The sequence below is a fragment of the Falco peregrinus genome, chromosome 11 (genome assembly GCF_023634155.1).
Source record: "Falco peregrinus isolate bFalPer1 chromosome 11, bFalPer1.pri, whole genome shotgun sequence".
Lineage (NCBI taxonomy): Eukaryota > Metazoa > Chordata > Aves > Falconiformes > Falconidae > Falco > Falco peregrinus.
Window position 1 is genome coordinate 18,632,878 of NC_073731.1, and position 24,205 is coordinate 18,657,082.

The 24,205-nt window shown below is 36.4% G+C and overlaps 1 protein-coding gene across 3 annotated transcripts in view; it reads right to left on the bottom strand.

Annotated features, from left to right (window-relative positions):
• Nucleotides 1-3,166: 3,166 nt before the first annotated feature.
• The window catches only part of PLEKHH2 (pleckstrin homology, MyTH4 and FERM domain containing H2), a 57,030-nt gene continuing 35,991 nt past the window's right edge, over nt 3,167-24,205 (bottom strand). For 2 of the 3 annotated variants that reach the window (XM_055816383.1, XM_055816384.1), the window contains 15 exons: nt 24,089-24,169; nt 20,795-20,974; nt 19,865-19,973; nt 19,653-19,765; nt 17,246-17,425; nt 15,353-15,450; nt 14,714-14,891; nt 12,754-12,909; nt 11,279-11,376; nt 10,726-10,867; nt 9,842-9,987; nt 8,151-8,280; nt 7,183-7,269; nt 5,302-5,439; nt 3,167-4,233 (listed from right to left, as the gene is read on the bottom strand). In XM_055816383.1, the coding sequence (XP_055672358.1) occupies nt 4,051-4,233; nt 5,302-5,439; nt 7,183-7,269; nt 8,151-8,280; nt 9,842-9,987; nt 10,726-10,867; nt 11,279-11,376; nt 12,754-12,909; nt 14,714-14,891; nt 15,353-15,450; nt 17,246-17,425; nt 19,653-19,765; nt 19,865-19,973; nt 20,795-20,974; nt 24,089-24,169 (2,019 nt within the window). In that variant the 3' untranslated portion in view covers nt 3,167-4,050. Of the gene's footprint in view, nt 4,234-5,301; nt 5,440-7,182; nt 7,270-8,150; nt 8,281-9,841; nt 9,988-10,725; nt 10,868-11,278; nt 11,377-12,753; nt 12,910-14,713; nt 14,892-15,352; nt 15,451-17,245; nt 17,426-19,652; nt 19,766-19,864; nt 19,974-20,794; nt 20,975-24,088; nt 24,170-24,205 lie in introns of those variants that run through there. The other variant, XM_027788592.2, reaches the window with a different exon arrangement.

Here is a 24,205-nt window from a genome sequence, read left to right on the forward strand (position 1 = left end):
GGATGGTTTTTTTCCTTCAGGAAAAAAACCCCAAAACCTATAAAAACTGTTATTTTGACAACTCCAACACCAAATACCTACCAGCCTTCCTTTATCAGGAAATATATGCCTCTGTTTTAAATTTAAATGTAAGTAAAATTTAAATCTAAACCAACAGAAAATACTAATTTTGTGGCTTGTATTAAAACCTCTAAGCTTTATCATGTGCTTGCTGTACTACAGAAGTAAATGTCTTGCATGTTTTAGAAATGAACAATTTTCTTGCTAATACGGCTGCACAAAAATTGACAAGGCGAAGTGAAGTTCAAGTAATATATTAATTTGCACTGCATTTAAAGTATTATTTAAATCAATGCGATTTGTTTATACAGAGTTAACAGTGATCTTGCAGTCATCATCAAGCTCAGTGTTAATACTCACTTAGTAAGTGGCCATTTACTGATTGTTGATACTGACCACTAGCTCAAAGCAAGCACAAAAGATGTTCTGAAATGCATGACAGAAGGTAAAGTCTCCTTGCATGCGCTAACACATGAATCTCACCCTAAGAATATTTTTACAACTTAGGTTCTGCAAGCCTTGAGCATGAGAAGTTCTTCAGCATCAGTCCCAGAGGTCACTTCACCTGCTCCATTGTACCGTTGCTGCTGAAGATCAGAAGGTGAGAAAGGTCTAGTTTCTACTGGGGCTTTAGTCATGGATTAGGTCGCATGGTGTGAATTGTTTTGGGGTGGATGACTCAAGGTGAAGACTGAATTGTTGATCACTAATGAGGCTCAGGCTGGGTGGGGAAGGCAGGACAGATTATCTGCTTGGACTCTGAAAATTTCAGCTTTGCTGTTTTTTGTTGTGTGGAATCCTTTTAAGTAGCTCTGCAGCCAGATTAACATGGAGGAAGTCCCTCTTGAGACTTGCATAGCTGTGTTTTTAAGTTCATTTGCATACGTAAGAGACTTTCCTTGCTGACTTAACTCGAAGGCAAGTGTCTGCTTGAGGAGGTTACCATCACTATGAAAACCTCTCTCACTAATCAAAATCCTGGAAGAAATTTCAGTGTTTAACGTTCTGTTGTCATGGTAACTATGATTCTGAGTGCATTTATTTCATAAAAATTAACAGCATTTCTGGTAATGTGACTATATGGAATTAACAGTGACCCATAATGAACAGCTAGTAGTAGCAAGTCTGGAAAGTGCTGCCAAAAAAAAGAGAAACTAACGCATGGATTGCTTCTGGCACTCTGATGTAGGGATATATTGCAGCAGCAAGAGCTTAACACTAAAAAGCAAAACAATGTCTAGAGTATCTACCCAAAGGCAGGCAAGAAGGTCATACTCAGCTTCATAGATTGTATACTGCTTTATAAAACAACTGTTTGTAAGGCTGTAAATGTTAATGAAAACTGTTTAAAAGACTCAGAATGCTGCACATCAGCTGTGTATATTGTGTATCATACTGTCTCCGAATTCAACAAAGAGTTTACAAACTACATGAACAAGCTTGCTAGCAAAATGCTCCACTTTTTTTGCCTGCTAATAGAACCCCATCTGCCACATTCATTTAAAACTGGACAATTATGAAAGAATTACTAGCTGGAATATTCTAGGTTGACAGTTACCATAATTTCACGATGACGTGAAGATTTTTGTATTTGTAAATCAAAGTTTCTAATCATATTTGAGAACATTTAGACTATGACCTGAATACAACTGATGCAGCAGCATCTGTTTGAATTTGCAAACGCCCTGGTGCCCTCAAATCTCTGAAAGTTAACTGTTCTGCTGATTGCAAAGGGATGTTACTTCCTAACTGAATTTCACCACTATATCTACATCACTTCATGTGGTGTGCTGCACAAAACGATGCTGCAGCTGGTGCCAAGGTCGGTTGTAGCTTCCAGTATGCTTTCCTTGATGATGGCAGATCAGCCACCCTCTAGGAAGGAAACCTCCTGCTGCTGGCCCTGCCTTGTTGAAAGAGAAGGATTTAGTGCCACAACCACCAACAAAGGGTGATATTTGCCAGGAAGCTCTTTCTGCATTGCACATGTGAAAACATCTAGATACAATATGTTTGTTATTTGCTTGTAATTTTCAAGACAAAGCATTGGCCCATAGTACCACTCATAAAATGGTGCTTGAGTCCTGCAGACTTAAGTAGCTGTGGCAGGACTTTGAGAGCTTCCAGAAGAGATGTATTTATTAAGTCAGCCTGCCAGTTTGTCCTTCCACTTTTTAAAAGCATTTTCCTTCACAACCTGTATATCCCTTCCAACCCATTTTAATTCTTCAGGGGCATACTCCGTACCTTTCATAGAGGGCTAACAGCTGAAAATTCCTTTTCTCTAGTATGAGTATGTATCTAAAATGTTTAAATGTCATAAAACAAAGATTTTCAACCATCAACCAATATTCAAATTCATCATTGTGAAATTCAGTTTTAAGTAATTAAAAAAACAAAACAAAAATAAAAACCCTGATGAGGGCTAGCAGTAAGGGATTAATGAGTAGAAGTGGAAACTGAAATGCATATAAACCAGTGATTTATGTTTGACTACGTTTTCTATGGTTGTATATAAATTATCTATTAAGAGTATGCTGCTGATCCATTTCAGAGCCTGCAGAAGTGGTTTATTTGCACAGAAATTAAAATCACAGAATGGCCAGGGTTGGAAGGGACCTCTGGGCCCCTGCTAAAGCAGGTTCTCCTAGAGCAGGTTGCAGAGAGTTACGTCCAGGTGGGGTTAGATTGTCTCCAGAAAAGGGACTCCACAGCCTCTCTTGGCAGCCTGTCCAGTGCTCTGTCACCCTCAAAGTAAAGAAGTTTTTCCTCATATTCAGATGGAACTTCCTGTGTCACAGTTTGTGCCCGTTGCCCCTTGTCCTATTGCTTGGCACTACTGAAAAGAGCCTGGCCCTGTCCTCTTGATGCTCACCCTTAAGATATTTGTATATATTGATAAGATAATGTGAGGGTTGGAAGAAAAAATGGGTGTAACTTCCATATACTTGACCCTATGTAGCACTGAGGCTTGCACCTGAAAAAGGTAACTAGAAAGTACTCCTATTCCCATAGTTCAGATGCAGCATTAGGTCTTCAGTGTGCAAAAATATTATATTAGTATTATAATATGAAATGTATAGATACAAATGAAAAACAAGAAGTACAAGTTTTACAAAATATTATTCTGAATCAATGTATATACATTACACGCGGTTTTTATATGGCACATACATCTCTAAGTTTACTCACAACAGGTCAAGCAATGGCTTTCTGTGTTATGCTTGTGTTTTGAATTGTGAGTCATTCTTGCACCTGTATTATATTATTATTCTGGATTAAAGAAGAAATTAGGTACAGAATCTTGTTCAACAAAACTATACTAGATACAGTGCCTGTCCAATTTAGATTTTTCCAAAAGGCTGGGTCAGAGTGGGATTATTTAGAAATTTACCAGACCAAGGCTGAAGACTTGCCAAGTGTAACAAAGGCTACAGTGAATCATGAGAATGTTCTTTAAATTTACATGATGTGCTTATGGCTTTTTTTTAAAAAAGAAAAAATTATACATATCAATTTGTTCTTTCTAGTCTCGTGGTGCTTGTATTGCAAATAAGGACGGGTGCTGGAAGTGGAAAATATTTTGTATTTGACTGTTTTTTTTAAACAAAAATTCCTTTTCAAAATGAAGGTTATACAGCTTGTGTGATTTTGAAAAACAGAGATGAAGAGTTGAAGACAGTTTGGTCCCTGAGTAAATATCTGGGTACTAAAACCTGTGCAATTGTTCTCACAGCCACCTTTCCCCACCCCTATCGACAGACATTTATTTCTGAGCTGTAGGCACAAGCCACCACCAGTACAGCATAATCCTTAAATTGGCTCATCATCATTCCAGTTCAGGCCAGGTCTTTGATTAAAGGGCTCCTCCTGTTATATAAACATTGAAATTTATGGACCTACTTATGCTCTACGTCATGTACATCAAAAATTTTTCAGTCAGTGTAGAAACCCTGTGACAATGATGCGTTACCATGATACATAACCTTTTCATAACAAAGTGGGACATTTAGTTGGTCTGTTGTTTGCAAGAAGTGGCTGACTCCCCATTTCCTTGAGTTTCTGTCCACTTTGCGGTGTCAGTAATGCTGGTGCAGAGAGGTGATGAACAGCTCCTTTCAGCTGATGAAAGTTGTTAATATAGCTGGCAATCAGAAGAGTGATCTCCAGAATCTGTAACAGGAAATACAAAACTCTTTGAAAAACACAGTGATGTGTTTTGACTGCTGAAAAAATAGCTAACTTTTTAGCAAGTGACAATCACCATCAACTGGAAAAGTACTTGTACTTTATCAAACATATTAATTATGGGGAGAGAAGAGATGCTTAATAGAGATTTTTTCTATTGCTCCTTGCAAATAATGTCATATTTTTCCCATCTGTATACTAGATACTTTGTCTTCCACAGTCTTAAATGATTCAAACAGATGGCTTCTTTCACTTGGATATTTTGAAGTCCGAAAGAGGATGCTCTTAGAAAAAGCTTTTATGATGTGTTCCCTCAGTTTTGCTAGAAAATATCTACTGCTCAGAGAACTAAAGACACAGGGTAGATAAAAGGAATAAAGACTTCTGGGAGCTTTTTACCGTAGCTTCTCTTTACAATCCACACAACCTTGCCTAAAAGGGCCCAAACTGAAGGAAACTTGAACAGATCTATTTTACTATACTTATTTCTATGAAGAGTCATGTTTTGACCCAAACTTCTATGTGGAATTCTGTATTCTGTTTCATAAATTGTTCTGACTACAATTTGCTTTTTTAAAAAATATAGTCAATCTTACCAGTGAAGGAGAGAATCTAAACTTAAAAAGCATGAACAGTTTCTTTACCAAAGGTAAAAATATCCTAGGATTTTTAAGTGACTGATCCTTCAGATCTTGTGTTCTGCAATTCCACTGTATCTTCTTAAAAATTACCTCTGGTGCTGATTAAGAAAATAGACTAGTTTTTAGGTACTGCATATAATTCCTGTCCTTAATAGCCTTCTTTGTTTTCCTATGAAAAATTTGGAATGTTATAGACAGGGACATGAAAAGAAAAGGAACATATCAGTATTGTCACTGCTAGCTCTTATATTACTAATTGTTTCGCTCTCTAAAACCATCTGGCAAAAGTCAATAATCTGAGAATGTTAGGAATAAAGAAGGTGTTTCATCTTTCACATCTGTTAAAGATTAACCACTAGAAAAAGTTGAAAAGTAGCAGATGGTAGGAAGCTGTTTCAGGTAATATACTAACCTTTGGTTTTGTCATGGCAAAAAGGTGTTTTTCAGTTGATTTGTCCTTTGTCTGAGCATTGTTAACAACCAACATAAAATCATCTTGATAGCCTCCGAAAGTCATCAGACTCTTATATGTATATGTAACTGTTAACCGCTAAACAAAGGAAACCAAAAAACCCAAATGCAAAGCTATAAGCAAGACAATGCAGGAATTACGACAGATAAGACAAATACTTCTTTAAAAATACAATTGAACATGTGATTTTTCAAAATTTTCAAAATGTTGTTATCCTCTTACGAATCTTGAATTTAATTGTAAATTTTGAGATAGCTTCGTTCAGACCTGCACTAGGAGGAACTTCCATTGCAGATGATAACTCTTACAGGTTTGACCTCTGTTTCTATTCAAAATTAATTAGATCAAAGATATTAGAAGCAGGTTTCAACTCAAGTGTGTAATTCACTTTACACAAGCCTTGACTGACTTTTAGAGAAGCTGATCTTAGGAATTCCATATGAAATCAAAGCAGTGTCTAAATAAATTAAATGGCAGAGTATAAGGCATCTAAAGGACTTTAACTCCAGGACTTCTTTTTGTGCAGTCATATAGTTTGCATACACACAAATGAAATTAAACTCTGTTCTCTTTTTTTCACATCTAGATGAAGCATAAATGCTCTTGAAGGCTCCTCTGCTTTCCATGCCTCAGCTCTTACTGCTCAGTGTTCAACACCACACTAGTGGCCTTTGAGTCTATGATTAGCATTTAATTTATTGTTACGACTCATACTAATTTGCTGCAGATGTTCACATTTAAAATTCATCGCAAGACAGTATTTGTACACTGTGACTTAAACTCCTTTGGTTACTAAAGCTCTTTTTGCCCTTATTTTGAAAGAGTTTTTCTCTACCCCTTGCAACATCATTTATGATACCCCTGATCCTTCCTGCAGAAAATCGGAATATTCCCTGGAATATTCCCTGGAGCATTTCTTGAATAGCAAGTATGGCCTGCTGATGTTGTAAACAGGCAGTGCTCTGCAGAAATGCCACAGTGAGCTCTACGAGTAGATGCTGTTATAGAGTTTTCTGCAGTCAAATGCAAGCTCATTTTTCCTGTTCTCTCCTGTTTCATGAACAGAGCTGCTGTTTGCTCTCCTCATATTCTTTGTTTTATTATTTCTTTAACTGCAAAGAAACGTAATGAAAAGGCCCGTATCAGTACTATTATAAAGTTGAGATTTTAATTTTCTGATATTCAATATTAGCACTTGCTAATAGCGCCATGCCATTCTGCTTCTTTGCAGGATATAAATTAAAGCAGGGATCTTCTCAAGGACTGCTTTTTTACACTGATTACCATGAGTCGTTTTCTGTGAAAACTTTTATTGCAAATCAAAGAAAAATCAGAGCCTAAAATGACATAATTAAATAACACTGGGTTATATTACCTACTATTAAACAAAAATAATACAATGAAAATAACAATCTTTTAAAGTAACTGCTCTTTGCAGAGTGTATGTATTATGAATAATAATGGAAAATGAAGTCTCCAGGAAAAGAAAATTAATGTTATTGTAAGAACTGTAACTGTGGATCTCCTGACATCTGAATGATTAAAACACTAACATTTCATTAAAAGATATAAAACCTGTATCTGATAAACAAAAATAAATTCTGTGCAAAGAATTCATTAATTATTTCTATTATTAGTACTACGATAATGATGATAACATTAAAGCATTTTGAAAGGCTTGAATTTTTGCTTTATAAGAAAGACTAGATAACTCAGCATGGAAGGCTAATGCCATCTTTTATGTACTACGGTAGTGAATCTCTCCATATACTCAGTATTAAAATCTACTTTGACCAAAACTAAAAAAGAAATTTCACTTACCATAGAGCTGTAATCTAGGATGCTTATGCCATCTTCATGTACAGCAAACCATATGAAGGACTTCTCAACTGAGGATGTTGCTAGAGGCTGCAAGGAGAAATGTTCTTCAATTACTACTTCAAAATGAGGCAATATGTAAATAATTATTAATTCTCAGCTGTTATAGAGCTCTCTCCATCCACAGATGTTACTGACATTTACACTGGGAGGGAACTGAAGTAAAGGAATTGAAGCAGCTGCCCAAAGCCATGTAGGTGGCCAGTGCCAGAAAGGTGAACTCTTATCTAATACTCTTGAAGCCTCCCCTGGTGCTTAGTCCAATAAAATGTATACTCTGATTAATAAAATAAAAAAATCAGGTGTTTTAAAGTTTGTTCACTAGCACGTATGTCTACATATGCAAAGAACAGAGTGCTGATAAGCAATTTTATATATATATATATACACACTGGGATTACCTAATAAAATATAAGGGGTCAGGTGACAGTTCTGTTTAACATAGCTGTTATTTGAATCAAGAGAATTAAGATACTAGTGATTTAACAGAAACTGAGAGAGGCCAGCACAGAAGGGAGTGCTCTAAGTACCCTTAACAACATGTAGTGTTTCTGCAAGGTTCAGCTTCCATAGCTGGTTAATGATGCCTTTTCAATATTCTACTAGTTATCAGGGAAAAAAAAGTCTGAAACAGAAAGGCTATCTCAAACTCAGATACAAGAAAATGAAAAGATACCATCTAAATTAATAATGTAAAACAAGCAGTACATGTATTGGAAAGTTACTATTATGGTATACTTAGTACCATGGTTATTACATTTTACCAGTATATGGCTTAAGTTAATAATTTGACAAGAGATTCAACCAGAAAATGTATAGCACACTTGTCTTCAACAAAAAGGTACTACTGTTTTCAAAATCATATTTATATTGAAAAAAACCCACCACTCAAACTCATTAAAGTTTCTTACTTTTGCTGCAAACAATTTAGCACCAAAGAAAGACCATTTCCTGGCTACAGTGAGATAAATGCGCACACAGTCTGCAGCACTGTGCCCTCGGAGAGCCATCCATCTCGTAGACAATCGCTGACAAAGCTGTCTGTTGAAATGAAGTATGTGATTTAGTTATTGAAAAGAATTTAAATTCTTACCCATAGTGAGTTTAATGTGCAAAAAAGAATCCATTTGTTAAAATCATAATTTAATACAACTATCATTTATACAGTATTAAATAAACCTCAAACATCATTTAGTATGTTTATGCACATGAAAATTACAAACTACCTTATAATTTCTGCAACATTATGATTAAATATTGATACAGCAGTTGCAGCATAAAGGGAAAAAGTCTAGGACAGCTTTTAATGTGTTTCTACAGATAATCAATCTACCTTTATCAGTACTCAACAGCTATACCAGTTGTCATTCCAAAAATCCATCCAGCTTAGCACATATCTTTACCTGTAGCTAGTAATAGATGTGCAAGATACGGCTTAACGCTACTCTTTTTTAGTGTATCTAGGCACTGTTACCAAAAAGGGTGCTTCTGATGCATGATGCATTCACACTGCCTCTTTTCTTTTTTGGCACCATGGTGAGTTGGTTCAATAAAACGATCCTATGGAAAACTAATCCTCCAAAAAACCCACCCCGGAATACCTTTCTAGCACATTCACCTGCAGGAATGACTCACCCAGCAGCCACAAGATTATTAGACGCAGCCCAAGAAAAGGGAGAGGGAATGTGTGGTAAAGGGAGACCTTGCACTTGCAGCTTACTCTTTCTGGAAGTTTATGAAGTCAAACTGCACCCTTAGCAAAAGAATACACACAAGGGGGTATAGAGTGATTCTTTTCCCTCCACAGACTTCCATCTCTGGCCATTGGTAGTTTAGGGATTACCTGAACAGTTCAACAGATGTTTGACTTATCCTCCATGAGTTAGTCTATTCTTATACTTTGTCCTTTGAAATTAATTGCCTAACTATTTGTTGTGCATATACTTTTGAATGAATACTGTTACCTTCTGCGTATGTAATAATGTTACTTTGTGCATACAATAGCTTTAAACTTTCTCAAACCTGTAGTGAAGAATGAGGAAAACATTTCTATGATGTTTACTGGACTTCAAAATTGCTGTCTCATTGGCTTTGGATAATTTATTACACTGTTCTGCTCTTTCTCATGTTAGTAGGTGTTGATTGAAATCACTTGCAGGTTATCCATTTTATATTAACTGATACCTTACTAGCAAGTCCATTAAGTCAACATATTGCCAATTTGACTGGCTGCAAGAGATTGCACCTATGAAGAGCAAACATTCAGATCAGATCCCTGTGTCCTTTACTTTCAGTAGTTTTTTTAGTCTGTGCAAAGACTTAATTTAGATTTGCTGAATAAGAAAAATAAGAATCTCAAAATCGCTGGGTTTTGTAACACTATGTAGTAACTTGTACAGCTTTTGCTGGAATGCATGCTTATTGGTGGTCCTCTGTTTAGAAATACACAGAGGAAATGGGTTCTTCAATTTAGTAAGAAAATAAGTTTCAAACACAGGTTTAGGCAAATATGGCATAACAGTAAGTTGTACCTAATGACACTTTGAAACTTCCTCATGTCACTCCTAGATTTTTAGAGTATGAATCAGAATATACATCTCACCTTAACTGTTCCTCTGAACAACCATGCCTGTACCTCTTAGGGTAGAATCTCTCCAAAACTTGTTTTAAAGTTTGATTGGACTTGGACTGGGAAGTGACTTGCCCTGCTGGAGTTGAAAAAGGCCGTTCAAAATCTCCAATCTCTACCTGAGGGGAAAATCATGAAGAACATTATGTGTTACTCCAGAGCAATTTTCCAGCTGGATGTTAGGAGCTGTCTTCTTCTCTTTCTTATGAAGTATAAAATGAAAAAGTTTGTCAATTAATGTATATTTTTCACAGATATAAAAGTCATGCGAGTAATTTTATTTTTCTTATTTTATATTTACCATAAAAGAGGATAAATATCAAGTATAAATTGTACAAATATAATACTTACTAGTTCTGTTCTGAGACTGCTAGATCTCCAGCTGACACAAACCAGTTTAGATTTATTGATAACACCATCAAACAACTTTCTCAATAACCTTCCCTTGAGCCTTTAATTTTAAAATAAAACAGATCTTATGGAGACCATGTCTAGAAAAGGAGTCTTAGGCTTTCATTAAGCAGCAGTTATTTTGGTGTGTTAACTTGCAGAAATCATATAAGGAACTGTGAAGAAATGGTACTTGATTACATAGTATTTCATCGCAGAGGGCCTGACTGCATAGGAGGTAAAGCAAATTTTGTCTGTACTGGTGCCAACAGCAGCGTACACTGTAAAGCATAGTCACTGAAGTACAGAGTTAGCCTTACACAAAGATTCCAGCCCAGTGTATTTCCTGCACTATCATGCGTAAAACGTGGAGGTCACTTGACTGTCAAGCAATCCTGGACCAGTTTCTTTATTCAAGTTTTTCATCTGTAAAACTGCTGTGTGAGTCCTTAATGCACAAGGATTACCTGAGCTAAAAGAGCTGTCAATTCCATTGCTAGTTCTTTGTTTACAGGGAAAAGTCCATTGACTATTTGATCATTTGTCTGATATACTAGCAGCAGCTTCTCTCTGTCTGTCTCCCCATGGACTTGAACTGAAAAATAAAGCCTACAGAAAAGACAGAAAGTTATTAAATAAAGAAGATAGGGAAATGCATTAGCCCTGAGGATTAGCAGTATCTGCTCCAAATGTGACAAGTTTATGTCAGCATCAAAACACATTACCAGAGCAACACTTGTACTTGAACCAGTGGGCAAATATTTAATTTCAGTCTTCTGCGTTCAGTGTTGCCCTTTTTTTTTGGGGGGGTGGGGGGTAGGTGGGGGGACAGCCCTGCTGTCCTCTTAAGAACTAGGAAAAATAAACTATATTTAAAAAAACCCAAATTATCCAGTTACACCCATTTACTTTTTTTGTTGCAAGCTTTGAGTCAGCCAATATTTTTCAGATTAAGAAACTGCAAAAATAAAATAAAAATATCTTGGGACACGGCAGAGATGTTATATTTGCTAAACAAACCTGTTTTTGTAAGTAAGGCGGACAGTCCTTGTGCCTTCACATTTCCCAGGGTGTTGTTCTTTGGAGGCTTGCTCCCATTTTGAAATTATGTCACAAATCTAGAAGGAAAGCAATACAAAACTGACTTTGCCATGTATTCCTCTTTGAAAACACCTCTGAATAGAAATTGTCAACTTAAAATATCTTTTACCTATTACATATCAGAAACATAAATAGCTTGAATTTTTAAAGCTACTGGAAGATAACTTTACTTGCATTTCTTAGTTGGAGCATTTAATAATTAACATTTTCGCTGTTTGTTTATCCTGCAACACACATACCACCTTTGGAAACGATCCATAACATGCTTATATGGAAAGGCCAGGTATTTGATTTAGTAGCAGCCAATGAATGTGTAATTACAGAGTGAGTTGTTACATAATTAATCAAATGCTTTTGATAACTGCCTTCTCTTTCTATTGGATGCTGGAGTTTTTCAGGCCCTTTCTAGTAACTGCTATGAAGTTTGCATGAAGTTTATTCACAACAAGTGGGGTAGGTGGGCAGATGGGGAGGAGGTAGAACAGAGGTCCCGGGAGCCCTGCTGGGCTGCATGTCGCTGTTCCTTCATAAAAGAGCCCTCCTGGAAGCAGTAATGTGAACAGCTTCTACAGTTACATTTACCTTTACATTGCAATGTTACCATTTTTAAACATTTTGCTTTCCATATGGTAATTATTCTGGTAAAGGGAGAGAGCTGATCATGATGACCCTATTTGTTTGTCACTAAGGCCTGGTTGTACCAGAACTTGTAACTCAAAGTGCAGCTGTCAACATTGGCCAAAAGTTGCAAAAGACTACTTGGTAGAAGCACAAAAATTTCATTATTCATTAGTTGCTAAAAGGCTTAAAAAAATATATATTTTACTGAAGAATGATTATATTGCGTTTTGCCACTCTTTGCTGCAAAAAATTTAATTCTAGCAATACAGGGAACTAAACTTCAGAACAATGATAAACCAAACACTGGAAATTTCCTGAACTGAGCCCTAATTATTCTGTATTTAGATATTTTTTTCTTCCCCAGGATCTCCACCCCAGTGTCAATGACTTTTTGGACCTCAAATGGTCATATTTTGGAGCTATACCAGAAATGTTAACTGAAATCTCTAAATGCATGTTGGACTCCAATGGCTTTTTACTTTTAAGGAACTGTGAATAGTAACAGCATACTTTTTCTTTTTTAACCCAGCTGTTACTTCTCTGAATAATATCAGTCTCTTAAACAAAGCTTTTAAATATAGTTCGCTGAATGAATTTGAGCAGTTGAAAAAGTGATTTTTTTTTCAAATCTTTCCTTTTATGTTATGAAGAAAAAACCCTAAAGACAGTTTTTAGCCTGAAAAACGTTTTCCTTTACATTGTCTGAAGAGAGCTGTGTATAATGAAGATACATTGTTGTTTTACATGCAAGACTCATTCAAGGCTTTGTTTACCTTGATATTTCCTTGAAGACAGTGCTCTATATCCTTGCCAGAGGGATCATCAGAAAATAGTGCAAATCCTGACTGAGCTGGTTTCCTCATTCCTGTATCCTGATTCAGGGTGTTGAGAAATTCCTCCACTGTGGTAGAGGCATCAAACCCAACAACCTAAAAAAGCAGCCAAAATATATTTTGCTTATAAACAGCCCCCCTTAAATCTAAATTTTTGAAAAATAATACCTCTAGAATAACAGTGAGAATGTAAGACCCATTATATCCTCTGTGAATAACTTATCACTGTTGGAAATTATTTTCTACAAAGGGTCTGGAGAAGATTCAAGATTTCCACATAGGAAGTCCATTTCATGGAGTTTTTCTCTATCCAAAAAATGATTAACTTCCCAGCAGATTGTACCTTATTGCATTTTGTTTATAAAATCAAAGTCACTACCAAAATGCTTTCAAATGTACTATTTTTATTTTCTTTACAGTCGTTTCTTTGCACTTGCTGCACTTGAATTTCTGCTACAGAATTTATGCAACAGAAAGCAGTCTAGTATCTGAGCTTTTTGTGACAAATACTACTTGAAAAATGCAAAGTATAACTACCCACAATATGGTAGTGAAACAAGTGAGATCAATTAATCCTTTTTCATCACGTGCAACTTCAGATGGATATTAGATGGCAGATCTACATTGGCAGATCTGAAATATTTTACCAATGTTGCTCTGTTAGTACTACATAGGTCAGTAATATATAAAACCTTGTAAGTTTTATTTCACCAAATCTGAATTTGTGTCTGTTGTTACTAGTATTACAGCCTTTTAGCAAGAGATGGCAAATGTCTTTTGTACAGGTATTAGTTGCTGATATTCACTTAAATCTGTTTTGAGGGTGTTCTGTATTTGACATGATGAAGATGTTTTACCCTTTTGGTAAAGAAATGACTTGAAAATGAATCTTGGACTTCTGTTTTGGGTTTCTCACTGGTTGGCATTAAAAAAAAATCTGCTTAATCTAGCTTCATAGATGAATACAAAAGTTTTCAATACCACTATAATTGTTTAATTGCTGATCCCACTGAAGTAATTTACATATTCAATTGTAATTTTCATAGCATTTGGAAGTATACATTTTTCAACAATGAGCAGCTGGGCAGTTTTTCCTTTTTTTTGTTAAAACTGAATTTTGAAACCTTTTAGGATGGTTTAAATACATGTTTTTCCTGTTTTACTGGGCAAGAAGTAAACAATTAAGAAGCTCGGGGAGGCGGGGGGGGGGGGGGGCGGGGGCACGGGCGGAAGGAGAGAAGGAGAGTTATTCTGTGACCTGAAATGAAAAGTGTATTCGATATAGCTTTGATTTCATATAAAAATGTGCTTTCTGTCTAGGAATACTGTGAATTATTAAAAACTTGGTTTTTTTCAGTCAGCTCTCACAGTTAGAAACACAAACCAGGTTGTGAAGCCCATGGAAAGTTTCCTACAGGCTTTGACTGATGAAGTCCCAAAAGAGTTAAGAATGAAGCTGTGTTTGTTCTGTAAGGAATATGGTTATCCTTCATGACTGATAATGGGAGCTACAGCTGTGCTTCCAGGCTTTCACTGAGATATTTAACTTTCAAGATGCCTGATGAAAGGAAGTGGAATTTAATACCTTTCCCTTTTCTTCAGTCTAATTCATTCATTTGATGGTCAAGTTAAATAAGAAACAGAACTTTAGTATTTCTGACTTTTAAAGAAGCTTCGGGTTTTTTTTTCTTTCTTTTAAAGATTTTTCCCAAAACCTTTACTCTTTGTTGATCAAATCAGATCACAAGGACCTTGTGCCTGCCATTGAGAGCACTGACACAGGATGAAACTTGAACCATGTTTACCTTAACACTTACAATTCTGTTTCTAATATCCTACTTCATGTGTATGCTAATAGCAAGGGGTTGGGACACCTCACATTTCATGGTCTACTTGTTACCTGATATATGCCGTTCATGAAATGAACTGGAATACTAAAGGGCAGCGAATGGTGGTAGGGGTTTCTTAGAAGAGTGGAAAGGATTTCCATTCTGGAAGGTCTGGCTTCTCGGTCTCCGTTCTGCTGGGTACGCTCTACACATCGCTGACAATATATTGCATATTTCCCAAATTCTGTCCTGTGACAAAAAAAGAAATAAAACAATTCTTGGGGACTGATTGAAATGATAGTAAACTGTGAGTAAATCTCTCTGGGGATGCCAGATAGGAGGAGCACTCAGATTTCACTCTGAGATTTCCAACACATTTTTCCATGTGGAATTATAAAGAGAATTAGTCTACCGAGACCAACAGAATAGTGCCGAAGATGAACATGGCTCAGAGTGTTCTGTGTAACTGCCATATTTTGGTTTTCACGGTTTTGCAACATACAGAGTTTCACTGCAGAGTATTTTTCAAAGCAAAGGATAAAAGTTACGCATAGAAGTAACATACTACATTTTAGTAGCACTGGAGCACAATTCTACTCAAATTTATTTTAAAATATATGTCAAAAGATCTGAAATATTAAATGAAGGATTGAAAATACGGTACTTCAGAAAGACTAGTCAGCTAGCTGGGTAATAATATTCAGGCACACCTGGAATCTGCATTCTTCTTTAAATGAAGTTTAAGAAGCCAAAGGAATGGGTGCTGGGGCAGAAAGAGTCCAACGCAGAGAGCCAAGAGCTGCAAGCCCTGGACAAAGGGAAGACATTCACTGGTTTAAACATATTACAAAATAAAACTTCCTGCTCTGGCTGCTGGCCAGCAGTACAGCTTAACTGTGCCAGGTCAAATAACAGACCACTGTAAATGGGAATAAAAAACCAAAACACACAGAAAAAGCTGAGTAAATAAGCATGTCACCTCATTGGAAGGCAAAAATGCCCTCTTTCTATTTACTTGTGTACAGTAAGTTTCCTTCAGGGCTGGAAATGGGAAAGCAGATCAGTTTGTATAAAAAGCAGTTAATATATAGGAAAATACTAAGGCTGCAAGGCCAAGCACTAAGAAGCGAGGAAAAGCCTGTGCAATTTTAATTCAGCTCTCCTGTTACATATATTATGAAGCAACCCATAAGACATTTTTCTACAAAGTAGACAGTAACTATTGAAAAACAATTATTCAGTATTTTGGTATATTTTCATTGCTCAGTATGTATCCATTAGGCTTCACTTTATACAGACTGCTCTGTACTCCGGATATACTTCCTAACATTGCAACTACTTTTCTCACAATTGTATCAGTGCATCACATTGTAATATAAAAAATGGGGTTTCTCTGTCATGATTTATCTGATTTGCCTAGTATTAAACACAAATTTGACAGCACAGACAGAGACATTCCCTTTCATCAAATACCTGTACTTTGATGGAGGATAGCATCAGCTCTGTTTCAGGAAGACACTGCAGTAGAAGCAGGGGTGGGAGTTAGGACTTCAAAAAATTAGCGTGAGGCTGCAAACATTTTACAGACTGTTTTAACTCTTAAAAATCATGCCAGTGGATTATGATGGCAACAATATATTTATCTGTATCAAAGAGAAGGCCTTGGTAGTGGTACAAAAAGTACCAAATACGGATTATGGTTAGTTTAAATACCATCACCATATGTAACTTCAGTGTGTGCTGACTGACATGAATGTGCTATGTCTGTTGTAAAAGCTTTGAGGATGTTTTAGCCATGCACACATACGAGCCATATCTCAGGTAAGGGCTGTTTCTAGATAATAGGTACATCTGCTAGTCATGTTCTGCTTGCTGTGGCAAGAGAAAAATGTGCTTATTTACAAAGGCCTTAATATGGTAATTTCCTTTCTAATTTTCTGATCCATTTCCTAGTTCTGTAACTATTGCTCCATCATAAGCCTAAGTGTTCTACTTAATTCTACTCAATTATATCAAAATACTCTGTAAGTATTGGCTCTCCTTTCAATTTCAGTTCATATAACTGTTACGTATTTGGATACCAATGAATAGCTGGCAGTGGACAAAGTGAAGAATTTTAGGTATGTATTTACAACCTAGCATGCAAGGTACATGCAGAACAGTATGATATACAAGAGGAGTTTCCACAACATGGCACTACAGCTTTCCTTCACACTTATGCTACAGAGATATCTGCCACGTGGTTTAGCCCACCAAGCTTCCTGATGCAGCAACTCCCTTAGGAGAGGTGCAGTAAAAAAGAATTGGGTTCCATACATCTTGTCTTACTCAACACTTAACTTGAAGATAAACCATTGTATGTCCAGCCTTTAAAACCAGCACAGGAAAAGATATACTCTTATCACCAGATTCACATACTTTGAAGGAGGATAGCATCAGCTTCATTTCAGGAAGACACAGCAATAATAAGATGTTCAGGGTTTTATTTGATTTTAAGTAAGCAGATGCTACAGAAGAGCAAAGCCCCTTTGCTGTTCTAAACAGTCTGTGTAGTTCCTTCACTGCTGTTGAAATAGGTACCATTAAAATAAATACTGGGTTACCTGTACTGGTCCTGCCTGGTTTTGTGGATGTCGACGTCTAGTCTGTTTAATAAGCTGACAACAGATCTCATTTTGAAGTTCAGGATGTGTGAGGCAGATCTGCAAAGCACTTTGGGCCAAAGATACATGGTAATCAATGGCAGGAGAGTCAACTGCAGCATTTATAAACAACTGGCAGGTCTAGATGCAAAATAATAAGCAAGTGAGTTTACACACAAAAAGCCCCAACAGATCTTTCAGACGTTCTGTATAACAAAACATCTAAATGCTGTAACTGAAGCCACAATTAAGTCAGTTTACCAGTAGACTAAGGAAACCCTACTGGCCCTGCAAAAAATAGTGAAAGCGGCCCCAATGGATGAAAAGCTATACAGAGAGACTTATGATAAAAATACCTCGTAAAAAACAGGCTTTTCATTCTGTATCCAGTGGAGTGAGCTCTAGCAGGAACTGCAGCAGTTGTAGTGGTAGGCAGGTTTAAGGACATGCTGAACATAGCTTACCCCTCTACAGGACTTTAAAATGCAAAACGTACAACTCTCAGTGACAGCCAGTGTAAAGTAATTGTGCAAGTAGTGAGCACAACAAGGCAGAATACACACAGGTAAGAAAACCATAACTTGGACCCATTTGTTTTACATCTTGGCTTTCACTGGTATTTTAACTCTAAGTCTAACCTTTCCTATCCCCAGTACTGTCTTAAGAAAGCCAGGTGTTAAGCATTTGTTGTGCTGTATTAGAAGAAAACTTAGGCATCACTCATTGGCTTTACTCTGTGAAATAGCTGATGAATTTTCAACGTATTTTAGCAAAATAGAAGAAATGGATGGAAGCCCAGTCTATTTCTAATCTATATGAAAATATGTGGATGCACAGGACTAATTTTTATCAGCAATGGAATAACTGACACATGACTCGGTCTGTTTCTAAATCAATTCCCGACCTGACTTTTAAACTGATTTACACAAAGTTTCAATAAAGGTCATACAAGTAATCTCTTATTTATTTATTTTAGGCAAGTGTCTGTGATTTGAATTAGGTCTGAAACATATTTCAGAAAGTGATTTCCAAATAGATATAAATGTATTTTTATCAGAGTACATTCCCTTTTAAATGTTCATGCTGCAGGATTACAGAAAATAAGATGGATATACTCCTTTAAAGTCCAAACATTTCAAAAAAACAAGCTGGAAATTTTGTCTACAAGTGGCTGCGACTGAACACAGGGCACTTGTCTTGATTCCCTTCCAGATCTGAACCATTACATCAGAATTCTCCAGAAAGCTGATGGTTCAGGGAATTCGGTCTTTAGACTTGTCTATGTTTTGTGGAGAAAGTTCATTTATCCAAGCTCCGTGCTTTCCAACTTGCAATTTACTTCACCATTTACAAAAAAAGGAACAGCAAGATTGGATTTTGTCTCTGAAACAGACTGTATAGCCTGGCTATTACTTACTGTTCAGGAGTAGTTTTTTACCTGGGTGAGGGCACGAGAGAGGAGAAAGAAGGTTAATGGCATCGCAGTGTACTGCTTGCCATAGATATCAACCATCTATCTGGCCTTTAACTGGGAAAGATAGAAGGTCTTACTGGCATACAAAAATTCCCAAGAAACTAGCTGCAGCACAGCAGTTATGAACCATTATGTGTCTCTCGTAAAGCCTTTTCACTGAAGGTGTATGAAAATCTTTAAAAGTGAATTAAAAAAACCTGTTGTGAAATACTTTCAATAATTCTACTCTGCAATATTTTCTCTATTTATATTATTAGAATACCTAATCAGTCTTTTAAGAATAGCTACTTCATATGAAAAAAAGATTTTATTAAAAAGATATAATCTCTGCCTTCTATCTCAATTTGAAATAATCCGTGACTTGGTTAAACTTAAAACTTTGCTTCATTTTCCCCCCCAATTTTTAATATGTATTCTAGCTGATTTAAATATATCTACAACAAAACTTTTGCCTACCATTTGTTCTTCCTAAAATCCAATTGAAAAAATAGTATTTGGATACAGTTCTCTGAAGACAAAGATCCATCCATGCTGTTAGGTTGTCTGGGACTTAAGAACTGCAGGATAAAATTATTCTCATCCATGATGGCTGTGGATTTTTCTACTAACTTGCACTTTATCAAATCTCAGTAGAAAGCCCAAAAGTTGAAGCCTGAACTGCTCCCTCACAACTAAAAGCAATCTCTTTACATTGGAAGTGCTAGTCTTCGGTGAAATAATACAGGAATATTCTGCTACTGTCCATTCATTACCTCCGCTAAAGGCAAGAATAAACTTAATTTTTCTTTTTTCTTACCTGCTGAGCATCTCTAGTAAGCCAACTAATACCCATTCTTTAGCTAGGAGTTAAAATAGTAAGTCAGTTAATAAAAAAGGCATCTGCTATGGTTTTACCTTAAATAATTTAATTGCTTCGGTTTGCAAGGCTTCTGATGGCAATGTTGTAAGAGGAGAAGATATTCCTTCTTTGCTATGGCAAAGGGTAGGATGTCTCCAAATCTGAGATGCTAAATGGGTAAAATATATAGGTTTTGCAATTAATTCAGTTCATAAATACATTCAATAAATAAGTATTAGAAGATTAGAAGATTAAGAAACTAACTTACTGGTATCACCTTCCATATTTAATAATTTGCAAATAAGTTGTTCAAACTCAGATCCAACATTTACACTGGTACTTCCAGCTGCAACTGTGAGATGATAAAGCCACGTGTCCTAAAGCAGAAAAAAAACATCAGCTCACTCAATCTGTGTTGGAAGGAACTGCTTCATCAGGATTTTTCTCTTGACCTGAAACACTACCATGCACTCCTGTTGAAACTCAAATGAGTTTCCCCTTGTTTGAATACACGTGTATTCATGGTCTCTATGTTACAAATATTAAGCGAAGAAGATTGGACAGCGCTCTCTTCAGAAGTTTTTTACCCTCAGAAATCATGGCCAATTATCAGGGCATTCTTCCTTTCCTCTTCAGAAAGCTAACATAAGTGCCTTTTAATCACTGCTAGATCCTGCTGACCTGGAGATAAGGTCAGGAAGCAAAACCAGATCTGTAAGATTACTTGAGAACAATGAAGTAATAATAATAATAATAATAATAATAAAGTTGTTAACCATTAGTCTCATTTCTCCTTCACTTCATTAGGGCAGTCTTGCCTATCGTAAATCTTATCAATGAAAATGGGTAATAGTATTCTAAAACCTCTCAGGAAGATCTGCTACAGGTCTGTCTACAGGTTAGTGTAATGTGAGCAAAATTCTCCAATTACAACACACTTGATATTCTGCACTATCTCCTTATGTAGGCAACCCTGCTTATTTTTGTCTATTTTAAAAAAGATTACCTACAATAGTACTGGTTCACAGACAAACTCTGATCGATGTTAATGAAGCAGGACCTTCTCCTTGCTTATTATATCAAACTACAAGCTGGATGACTTGCAGGTCCCCTGCCTCCTCCTCTCAAAGAAATATCCATATCACAGCACAATACTCACAGATGTGTTACTGAAACTTTATAAAACTCTTTTTATTACCTTCTCATGTTTGGATCCTATAAGAAGATAAGTGGGTCCTTGATCTTTGGGGTGGATAACAACAGTGTAATGTGTTGATAATAAACTGCGGCCACTAGCCTCATAATCTTCATCAGAATCACATGATCTATCAACTTCTTCAACCTTTGCCTCAAAAAGCTTGATTTGACCAAGAGGAAACTAAAAGTAAATATCAGAAGTGGTGAGAGAGCAAGTATTTGCTTCAGTGCACAGTGATTTTGTATTTCTTATTCTACAAATAGAAAGAAAAACATGAACTACCATCAAAACCCGTTTGTATTTATTAATTTTCACTCCTGCCAAGGAATGTCAGATAAGCCAGCTATTGCAGACAGCAGAAGAATGATATGTGCCAAAGTCTGAAAATGAGATTTAAAAAAATTATTTTCCAGGTCTGCTTCTGCATCTAGTTAGTGCAATAAATGCCTGTTAGGGTGAGAGAAATAATTATTCAGAGTTTCCAGACCTGTTTCCAAGCAAAAATTCCCTGTGTCAAGCCTAGAACTTTAATTATGATCTTGTTATTTCAGAGGACAGCAGTGTATTGTTGACATACCTATTTCACCCATGCTATAAATTCAAAAGGTACATTTTTTGTGTGGTAGATCATGTCAGTTGGTTTTAATTCTCCAGCCTGATAGACCACAGTACTTGAGTCTTAAGCTGTATATGTAGCTATGATTGTTTTATGAGGAAATACTTTATATAAAAAGCCATTCAAAAGGAACTTTTCACAGAAGTAACTATTTCATAGTCATTATCAAGAGGAAGCCACAACGAACACAAACACAGCCTGCAATCTTCACAACTGGTGATAGAACTAGCAGAGGATCACAGTCCTTACTGACTATTTTATACAAAGCTCCCTCCCTTCCCACAGCACCACTGCTCTTTTTCTAGCTGTTCAGACATCAGGATGTTCAAGAGTGTTATTTAATGGTATAGTGAAGAAGCTTTGGCTGCTGTTTCTGTGTTGTTGTCTAGCAATGTTTAGTGATTCAGCAGAAAGAGAGGGAAGTTTTGTTTCCCTTTGGTAAAAAGATAGTCGGGCACTACAGTAACTATCATCTTATTTGTGCCACATTCAAGTGTAAGCCTAAAGTAAGTTGTCTTGAAATACCAACACCAGTGAAAAGCAGATGAGGCTTCTCAATAATACTGTTTACAAATTGAAAATAACATACTGGAGAGTACTGGCAAGTTTGACTCATCTAGGATGGACTTCTTGTATAGTGATTTGATAAAGTCAGCTATTAATATATAATAATTTTGAAGAAAACACCACATAGTGGTCGCTCTTTATTCCAGTGCTTTGTATTTTCTGTGGTGCTTCTGAAGCATTCAACTTTTGGAACAAGATAAGATTCTGAGAACCAAGAAATGCCATTTCACATACAAATAGTCAAGACTGATTTATTCACTATGTTAAGCTATAACACAGTTGTCTGATTCTTTAATTAGAATTCGATTTTGAAAGGAGGCCACTTAAATGGACTCTATTATTGTATTAACCACTGCAGATTGTGTAATTTGTTTCAGTACAGGCACATTCAGCTACAGCAAACATGTTTTTAATTAGCAAATTGTTGAACATTAGAAATTAACTAGCTTTGGAAAATTTTTCATACAAATTCTGCTTACAAAAGCTAAGTTCTTATTCTATTTACAAGCTAGCAAATTAGTTTCAATTTTTCTTTAAAAGGGCAGTAAAACTTGTTCCAAATGTGAAGGAAATGTTCACAAAAAGCCAGCAAAATTCTTAGATGCTTCTAAAGGGCATGCTAAAACCCCCAAATCTTCAATGTAAAAATGTGTAAATTCAGATATAGACATTTCTTTGTAGGAAAAAATGCAAGTTAATTTTAATGTCCCTGTAAGGTGAGCTAGAGTTTAATGCTCTAGGCATTTGATTCCCCGGCCCTGTATTACTCTTTTTTAGACAGTAATTAAAATAGAATGTTTTGATGGATGGTTACTGCTATCTTACATAATTCTAGAAATAAGGTTTAGTTGAGTATTTAGAGATGACTAAAAAAAGGGAAGGGTAAGAGAAGGTATAACTAGATTTATGAAAAAATCTAGAAATTACTGGCCCCAGTGTGATTATCTGGTTAGATTAGAAGTTACAAATGAGATTTTCTCTATTTTTTTTAACTGGTGGTTATAATGGCTCAGTGGACTGTTACCATTTTGTCAAGCATCAGTCGTCTTTTTGGTAGAGCTAGATAATAAGGATATGAATCAAATACTCATAACCTCAGCAGTATTAACAAGAATTCTTGTACAAGTTTCCAAAATCTTGTGCCTGACCCACCTCCATTAAAAAGATGTTTCTTGATGACAAAATACAATGCCTTGGAACAAAAGGACAGGTGAAAAGTGTAACTAGGAAGTGTCCTTTGTCTTGTTTCTGTAGGTATATATGACTGGAAATATTCAGAGGTGTGGGTAGAGAACTAAACATCAGGCCCAATGTGGAAGACGGAGGTCTTGGCTTTCCTTAGCTCCTTGTGTCCTACATGATATGGGATGTTGGAAGGTTAACTTAAAAGCTGACTGGATCCCCATTCCTTCCTTTTCTTCCTCAAACAGTATTTTCCCTAGGTTTTAGAAATAATTTTCTCATCCCTTTCTTTTGCTGTTCTCCATCTCCATTTCTGTCCACCACACCGGTTGTAGACGGTGAGCTCCTCTTCTGTAATCCTGATGGGGAATGGAAAAAGATCCCCTCCACAGACACACATCTGCAAAGCAGCAAACTACATCCTGCTAAGCTTTTTTTTTTTGGCCTTTCTTGCAGCCCTGTTGGAGGTACAGTGACATACAAAAGAACAGGATTTGGAAGTCAATTGAGGGATACAAAGAACATTTAATTTCTTGAAACTTGCAGTCACTGCCCACTGCAAACACATTGGAAAGGGTCAGCTTCCAGAAGTAAATGACAGGCAGGTCTTTTCTGATAAGTCTCACGCTGCTCAGAAAGGCAGACCTGAACTGTCAGCAGATCAGTGTCCCTCTTCAGCTAGGGATAAGAAGATGCAGAATATGTATCATGTCCTGCAGGGGAAGGAGACCAATGGGCATGCCCTGCATTACTGTCTGTTAGACAGGAACCTTCCAATTTGATAATCTGTGAAGCCTGAATGTTTGGCAATCAAGGTAAAATGGGCATATACTGCCCAGGCCAACTGTACCTTAATAAAGCTGTAACTGTTTAAAGTTTACTTCAGTATGTTATCTTCCATTCACTGAGGAAACAATTAAGGGACCTACCTTGTCTTCTTGATTACGGAAATAATAGAGAATTTTTCCAACCAGGGTACACCAAACTCTTTTGGAATATCCGTGTTTCACCTGAAATTACAGAACATTACGAACAAGCACAGCAAG